General features: G+C 43.4%; 1 protein-coding gene across 1 annotated transcript; it reads right to left on the minus strand.

The window, feature by feature from the left end:
- Nucleotides 1-582: 582 nt before the first annotated feature.
- LOC135208383 (uncharacterized) lies at nt 583-8,132 on the minus strand. Its single transcript, XM_064240487.1, has 5 exons — nt 7,628-8,132; nt 6,875-6,964; nt 3,820-4,003; nt 2,520-2,623; nt 583-707 (listed from the first exon to the last, which is right to left on the minus strand). The coding sequence occupies exons 1-5, from the start codon at nt 8,130-8,132 to the stop codon at nt 583-585; spliced, it is 1,008 nt and encodes a 335-aa protein (XP_064096557.1).
- Between the last annotated feature and the right edge of the window lie 665 nt (nt 8,133-8,797).

Genomic DNA, 8,797 nt, shown 5'->3' on the forward strand with positions numbered 1-8,797 from the left:
TGGTAGACCTGGGACTGAGGAAGGCATTCCTATTGTACCACCTACTCAAGTAGAGGACACAGGGAATGCCATCATGCTTGGTACTTCAAAGCCAAAAAATAGTACAACGCTCGGAAAAACAAGTACACCTTTGCCCCCTGTAACAGATCCCTCCCCTTGTTCATTTGGAAAGCCTGGTTACACAGTTATATCTGATAGTATTTTTTAAGAGAGTGTCAGCATAGTCAGTCATGCTGCCTGTACCTTCACAGTCTTCAAGAACTTGCAGAGGCAATTGGCAAGGCTGTACATACCAAGAAGTCCATGGAACAAATCATATCTGACCGACAACGTCCCCATCAGGCCAAGAAACCTGGTGCTCGCAGAGTGTTAGGGAAAGGAGCCACAGTTCTAATACACGAGGAAGTCCATAAGCAGCATTGAGGAAGAGAGAAGGCACAGAGAGAAACTAAGAAAAAGAAGAGGGCAGAGAAACAGAGAAACTAAAGAAGAAGCAAAAGCAGGGAAAAAAGCCACAGCTCAGAAAAGTGGAAGAAAGAATGCTGCTGCTGATGATGATTCATCAAGTATATCAAGTGGAAGCTATTGTTCAAAAGACTCTCGTGGTTCATCTCTGGATGTGAGCTTCGACAGGATCTCGCCAGAGAGTGGCGATGAACATGTAGATGAGACTACTGGAGAGGCTGAGTTACAAAGATCAAAATCCACTGAAGACAGATGTAGCAATATCATTGCAAATTGATGATTGAAGTTATAAATAAATATTTTGCTGTGGTTTATACTGAACCAAAGAAGCAACATTACTGGGGAAAAGTAACAAAAGTTTTCAGTGAAGATGACGAAGCGCCTGTGAATAAAGTTGAAATGGTGTTCCTACGCCGCGAGACTCTCCTCCATTCCAGAAAAGGTAACATGGCAGTGGCCACCAGTGGAGGATAAACACATCATAGACACTGATTACATCTTCATGGGGCCATGTTCTCCTGACTTGTTAAAGAATGGTTCCTACAGATTTGATGATGTAAAGGCAAACGACTCCTGAAAAAACTGTAACTGCACAGCACTAGAGGTTATGAATGAATATGATTACGGATATATGATTGCTGAATGACTATGGATATATGATTGCTGAATAATTGAGGATTTTTTTTTTAATAAAAAGTTTTCGTTTCTCGTATTTATGCTTTCGTTTCATACAAATGGTCTAAGTACGGTGAGGAAAAATTTTTTCCCCTTAATGGTAAAATGTTTCTTCCCCATAGGATGGGGTGTAAAATCTTTACACTTTGGGCAATACTTTGGCATTTGAACATACAATTTTTTACCCAGTGTGTGCAAAAGTTTTTTACCCCAAAACCTCTGGTAAAAAAATTTTCCTTATTTTCTCTATATATTTCTTTTGTGTTTCGCGGAAGACCTATGGTTATGTTAATCATGGAGTGTAGAAGATGTCTAAGTATTACACTGAGGTATTCAAATCTGTCCTAATAAAATAATTTACACAGGAGGTCTCTCTTTTCATTTTGGCAAATTTCTTACCCCGGTCGACTATATATCAAACTGCAGCCCTCTAGCCTCTGTAGTTATTATTTCATTTAAGGTTAAAGTTAACCATAATCGTGCATCTGGTAATGCAAAAAACACAGGCCACCACGCCGGCTGATATTTTCATGGGCTGCGGCTCGTACAGCATTATTCCGAGACCACCGAAAGATAGACCGATTTTTCGGTGGGGGTCTTCATCATAAGCTGTAAAGAAAACTCGATTGAGTCGAAGTTTTGCTTCTTGTTATTTACCCACCCTTTATGTTTATTTGGCAAAATGTTATTACTGACCCTGTGATAGATACATAGATAGATACATAGATAGATAGATAGATAGATAGATAGATAGATAGATATATAGATAGATGTCCATATCACTGGAAAATTATAAATGATAGAGTATAAATAATAATAATAAAGAATAAATATTAAGGAGTTATTTTTAGAGCATTTCAAGTCCCCCTTTCTACAGGTAGGCATCTCGGCGATTAAGGAAGGTCAGCTTACCTGTTCGTGTGACGGTTATTATCGTTTGAACCTTTTTTTTTTACATTATTTTTTCGTCATTTCTTTCTTTGCTCTAACACGCCTCTTGTGTCTTTTCCCTCTCTTCTTTCTATACCCTATTTCGTCCTCTCGTCAGGGTCCTCCGTCCACCTTTTCGCCCGAAAACTCCGGCCCTCCCCCACCACCGTCTCTCCTCTTCCATCGAGTCTTTGATCTCGCCGAGTTTCTTCTCCGATGCAGCCTCTTATTTCCTTCTCGTCCCACTTCCTCCAAGACGACCCTCGTCTTCTGAAAACAACGGCTCACTCTCGGAAGACTTAATTAAACAAAAGTTTCCGAATTCTTTAGTTATCACGTTACAAAACGACCTGGAGAACGGCCTCGTAAAGAGCCTCTCTCTCTCTCTCTCTCTCTCTCTCTCTCTCTCTCTCTCTCTCTCTCTGCCCAAAGCAAACAGCGATTCAGACCGTCAGTTTTGGGCTCAGACTCGTCGCCTTCTTCTTCTTCTTCTTCTTCTTCTTCTTCCTTCTTCTTCTTCTTCTTTTGTACTCGGAAGGCTGAAGTATTTTTCCTGCCGGTTCATTTGTTTTTCTAACAATGCGAACTTTATATGTTCGCGAAAAGGCAAAAATGAAGAGAGAGAGAGAGAGAGAGAGAGAGAGAGAGAGAGAGAGAGAGAGAGAGAGAGAGAGAGAGAGGTGTCCTTTTGTGCTAGAATGGGGTGCGTCGTTTCATCGTCCAGACGGTTTTGGAAATGTTCTTTCTTTCAATATTTCAGCTCTTGCAAAAAAAAAAAAAAAAAAAAAAAAAAAATTACTGTGCAATTACTTTTTTAAGCGGTAAACGATGTGAATTTCCAAATAGGCTGAATGCTCGAGTTTTATGCATGCAAGCATAATGTATGCCTCGAATATTCATTGCTAGCTGAAATGACGATAGGATTATATCTGGATACTTTTTTTCCCGTCGGCTCGTGTGAATTTTCTAAAGTTTTATTTGCGAATTTTTATGTAAATTCGAGCATTTGCATTAATAGATTCATTTTCCCGAGCTATTTTAAGAATTATAATGGCAGGTATAATGCAACAAAATCCTTATGAGCAATAAAATATATATTTTTGGATTTATAAAAATCAAAATAGCACATACAATAGAAAACAAAAAGCCTTTATGAACAATGAAATGTACATTTTCGGATTTATAGTAAAAGTATCACATATAATACACAAAGCCTTTATGAGCAATATTTTTTTTTATTTTTAAGAATTGAAATAGCGCATATAAAAAATGGGGGAAAAAATTTATGAGTTTTAAAATTCAAATTTTTCTATTACCTGAAAAACGATAGCATATTTCGTTGCACATATAGATGATTATTTGCATTCTTAATCATCCACAATTATGTTTTTGTGTGGGACATACATACAAAATGACGTCCATCAATTTGACGTATTAACGATTGTTCAAATACAATAAAGAAATTTGCATTTATCTTCAAGATAATCCCCATCTTATTAATTGATATGAGTGCAAGAAAAAGACTAATGTTGTAAAGGGTCCACAATAATACAAAGTGTTAAGAGTCCGTGTATAATTTTTAAGACTTTACAGAAAGCTTTCGAACCCTTCCCTGGGTTCATCTTCAGTCCAAATGAACAATAAGTTACAACATGTACAGAGGTAAATTTAAAAACAAGAGTCGTTGAAGATCGTTGACAACGGTCGTTAGCTCGTTAATGGGCCAGGTGAAGAAAGAGGGCAGTTAACTCTCCCCTATCAATCCTTCTGGCTGCAATTCTGTTGGATCTAAGCAGAGGTTGTTGCAACGTTGCAGGAAGTCCTTCATCCGAGGGCGTAGATTGGGCACCGTAACCAGACTCTCCTGGGGCAGCGGTTACCTGGATTGGGAGAGGCAAGGCAGAAGCAGCGTCAGGAGAGGGAAAAGCAGAGCCTGTCCTACAGTTAAAATCTTTTAAAAACATACTAGTAATATAAAAATTAATAAATGGGTCTTCGTTGATAAAAGACTTGTTTCCTTTGAATGATTCTCCTAAACTTATAGCAGCTCCCTCAACTAGTCGTATGACATTTACATTGTTGCGTTTTAAAGATAATTTTAGCCTCATTCCAGTCGGGTCTATGATCATTCCTGAATGCATGTGCTACTATTGCGGTGTATGGCGAACATAAACGAGCTTATAGGCTAAGGCTTCACTGCCGGTCCTGGAATTGAAGATGTCTATGGTTCGTGCCTGTCGGCCGGCAATTCTATTATCGCCTAAAAAATTCCCCGCCCCTTCGGTTAAACAATATATAAAAATATATTAATTCCGAGGTAGAGCAAATTAGATATTAAAGGACATTTGTAGCTCGATATATATATATATAGGGGTATATATATATATATATATATATATATATATATATATATATATATTATACAGTATTGTTACGTAAGCCTGGCCTGAAGGGGCTCAAATACGTAAACGGAAATAGTTGAGGGAAATGCAGAATAAATTAATTGAACTTACCGTAAAATTTGGATTTATGTGTTAATTTACTCTAGAGGAAAAAGTCACCAGAAAACTCAGCTAATTACTTTACATCTATTTATTTACAAGAGGCCGTTTATACTGGCCTGGAGAAAGAGTAAATGCAGCTTGTCCACACGTGGGGACCAATATTATCTCTCACAAGGGGATAGCTGGCTAAAAATGAGGTTCCCGTAAAACCTAAAAGCTGGCTTTCAAAATTGTTCATATGTCTTGCGGTAAAGCATCACTTGCGGGAGCGAAGACTTGGACACGTGACTCAGGGAATCTGAAAAAGATCCCAGATTAGACAAGATAAAAAAAAGGACTTCTTGCACAAGTTACGATTATTCAGTTTCTCTAACACTGGGGAAAAAGGAACTCTAGTGTTTAACTGAGGTATGCAATGAATTCATTTGTCTGGGACGATCACACAAGGGAAGCATGCGGCCACAAGGCAGTGAGAGGAACAAAAGGATATTCATTGAGTTAGAAGTTTGAATTGTGAAAATGGGAGTAAATAGACACTAGGAGGTAAGGAACTGGCTATATGCTGTTTCACAATACGTACCTGGATGCCATAATCAGTGGACCTTTGTTGAAATGCGGCATCAGCTTTGTCTCAGGTCTGGGCGCGCCAGTAACGCCGTGGTAGGCCTAATTTGAAAGGCTCGTGGCTGGGACATCCGTCCGAGGTCACGACTGGAGGAGACTGAGATCGAAGGCAGGTGTGTTTCATGGGTGTTGGGGGGCAGCTTTAACCCCCCAAGAGCAGGGCATCCTGGAAACAATTATACAGCCAGCAGAGGGTTCACAGGAAAAAAGAGCTTAAGACGTAGGCCTAATAAGTGCCTGGCTACCTACACCCTTCCCTTTGGATACGTCCTTAAGGCTGAGAAGTCTTTATTTTCCCCCTTCTAACAGGAAATTCCTATCTCTGGCTGGCTAGCTTTGGGTTCCCGCCTAAAATCAGCTGATATTTGGGGGAATATGGCTGCCTTTTTACAAATAAAATAGATTAAATAAATGCTGGGGAGACGAGACGGTCAATAAATGTAACAGCTCCCCCTGTTAAGAAGGCATTCACTCCCTTTCAGGCGTGAAGGCCTTGGCTAAATAAGTTGATCGTCTCGACTACCCAGTTCTCCTACTCTAACTGAAGTTTTTAGAGCAGCGATACAGCTAACTACAGTGGCCTACCTAACTTATAGATGGAGATGCTAAGTTTACGAACTTATGGGATTAATGTAGTCTAGCCTAAGTAAGAACTACTGGTTGTCTGTGACGACAAGCTACTCTACCCCTAGGTAAGGTTACTTGAAAATTCTGCTTGCTACTACCCTAATGCCCTGGTACTAAATCATTAGCCCTTAACCTACTCACCGTACTGTTAATTAGAGACGCAATCATTCCAGAGTGGTGGATGCACAGCAGTGATTTATCGACTGAATTGTTTTAAAATACATGATGTGAGGTAATGATGGCGTGAGGATGATGAGTGATTAGTGGAGTACCAGGATGGAAATGTAATGAGGTAATTATGACATTTACATGAGGGTTAGTTAGATTACAATTTCTAGGGGTTGGGGAAAGGGGTTAGTTTACTCGGCAGAGATCTGGCTGGCTACCTTCTCTGGGTAGGTGCCAGGATCACTCTGCAAATGAATGAGACACTGTACCTAGGGCACAGGTGCCAAGGAGAGCAGGTGGCTCTTTGGTTAATGTGTTAATTACGTCCCTTCTTCTTCTTCTTATTCCTCCAGGACCTGGCTATACCAGTCCTAGGAGTAGACGGAGGCACCGGCTCTGGGGTAAGGCCAGAAACGCCGTCAGGAACAGAGGCAGTGGTAGCCTGAGGGATTGCAGGAGAACACCCTACTTCGGTATCTGCAGCAACCGTCATAGAGATGGAACCTACTGCAGGGGAGGCCCTCACTTCGGCTGCTGCGACAGCCATCATAAGGGTAAGACTCCAGGCTGACTCCTGGTCGGGCAGTTCCTGGTCGTCCAGAGGAGGTGAGAAGGTAAGGTCTGCCGAAGGTTCATCCTCGGGCGACAGAGGTGAGGGTGAAGAAGCATGATGGACTGGAGATTGGCCATGGGCTGCGGTAAGCTCCATGCCTGTTGGAGGATCTCCTGTAGGAGGATCCTTGATAAGGTTAGGCGCCGGCGCTAGCTCGGGGCCAGGTGCAGAGGTCAAGTTCTGTGGTGGCTCTACGTCCAGGCTGGACGGAGCTTGACACTGCTCAGTGCTGCCAAGTGGCACTGGCAGAGAGTTGAGGTCGACTGACCTGTGGCGGGTACCGGAGGTGCAATACCTCTCAGGGCGGGGCCCTTGGTAATGCGAGACAGAGGCTCCTGTCTCTTGTGGAAGGCTAAGCCTTGTAGAACATGGACAGTGTCCGCTGCTGGTGGCTTGCTAGGGCACCTAGGCCAATTTGTGGAGTGCCCTAGTACATTGCAGGTTTTGCAACGGAACTGTGAATGATCAATTTCCCTCCTTGGTAACGGGGGAGACTGTTGATGGATGTACTTCCTGGAGGATGTAGAATTCCGATGACTCCTTGCTTTGGAGTTATTTGTCGTGGGGTTAGGACCCCTAGGCTTTTTGAACTGTGAGGGAGACTTCATGTCTAGGAGGAGGTCATAACCTCCTGCAATGTAGCTTGCAACTGCAAGAGTACATACTTTGGAGAAGTGAGGTCTGGTGACTCTCAATGGTACGGTCGGAAGGATCAGCTTGATATGGTTGATACCTTCGATGGTGATCAGTTGACGTCTGTCAATATTAGCCCCTCTGGGGAATTTGATCTTCCCGTATACAGGGAGATTTGAGCGCCAGAGTCGTCGTAGGCTCTGACGTGGCTTGGCGGATAATGACCTTGGAGGGGTGCGACGGTTATAGGGCCCTTAGCCGGGGGTCCTAGTAAAGAAGGATTGGTAACGGCCATTGCGATGGCGGGAATATTGTGATTAGCGCACCCTCCGTAGTTGGCAGACATGTGACCCTTGCGGCCACAGTCTCAGCAGAACTTGTTACAAACCCTCTTCCCGTGGCACTGGACGGTAAGGCCGAGATGGCCCCACAGGTTGCGAATCTGTGGAGTCACCAAGGCTGGCAGTGTGCTCTGGCACAGGTGAAGAGTCCTCCCTAGCAGGGATTTGATGTGGGGAGGTGAATGAGTCCTCCATTGAATCACCCTCGAAAACAAGTTCGGGGTTAACTGGTGGGCTTACCTCTTCCAAAAGGGAGGAGGTAGGCGGTAAAATGGTAAGAGGCTGACCAGAGATGGCGGGACTGTGAGAGACAGTGGGTGCAAGGCTGGAAGCTGGCAGAGTGGCTTGAGCTAAGATACTCTCCTTACGGGCCTTCTCCCACTTGATTTCGCGTTCCTTCTCCTTGAGAGCTAGCTCATGCTTTCTCTCTTCTTCACTTGCCTCCTTTCTGCTTCTCTTTCTTTTCTTCTCGCTTGGCTGCTTTTTCTCTGGCTTTTGGCTTTTCTTCTTCTTCTTTTCTTGCAGGCGCGCAGCATCCTGCTGCGTCTTCATCCACTGGTCAAGTGCTGGTCCAGTGTAACCGGCCTCCTTGCCCAGAGTTATGAGGGCTCAGAGCTTCTCTAGCTCTATGGCAAAGAAGTCGCGTGAAGCAGGGGAAGACATTTCCTTTAGGCTGCAGTAGAGGCTTGGACAAAGTAGAACATAATGGCCAGGAAGGGTACTGAATGGAATGGGAGTGCCTACTGTGTAATGTGGCACTCACTTGGAAATGGGTTCTGCAATAAAAGTAATGAAAAGTCTTAAAAAAAGACTGGGTGCTCTGTGGCACTTGGGAAGTGTCCCGTAAGTTGGTGGCACTTCTGGAATGGCACCTTCTGATGAGGTGAGACAATCAAATGGAGTGCGGCATACGTCACACTTAAGGGCGTTCCTAAGTTGGGAGGCGCTGGAACGGGCAATCTGTAGGTCCAATACAGGTGCACGGCACTTATGGAGGCGTTCCTTTGTTGAGTGATCCGAAATGGTGGATACTCTAATGGATGGGCGTTCCGTAGGACAGACACGCAGGTAAAAGGCTACCTGTACATCTGTATAGGTGCATGGCACTTCAGGAGGCGTTCCTTTTGGACAGCATAGTAGTGCTGGTATTGCGGCACTTCGGGAGGCGTTCCCTTGGAGTGTTCTGAAGGATCACTGATCCTTGTACATGGACACAC

Source organism: Macrobrachium nipponense, chromosome 11 (assembly GCF_015104395.2).
Source record: "Macrobrachium nipponense isolate FS-2020 chromosome 11, ASM1510439v2, whole genome shotgun sequence".
Taxonomy (NCBI): Eukaryota; Metazoa; Arthropoda; class Malacostraca; order Decapoda; family Palaemonidae; genus Macrobrachium; species Macrobrachium nipponense.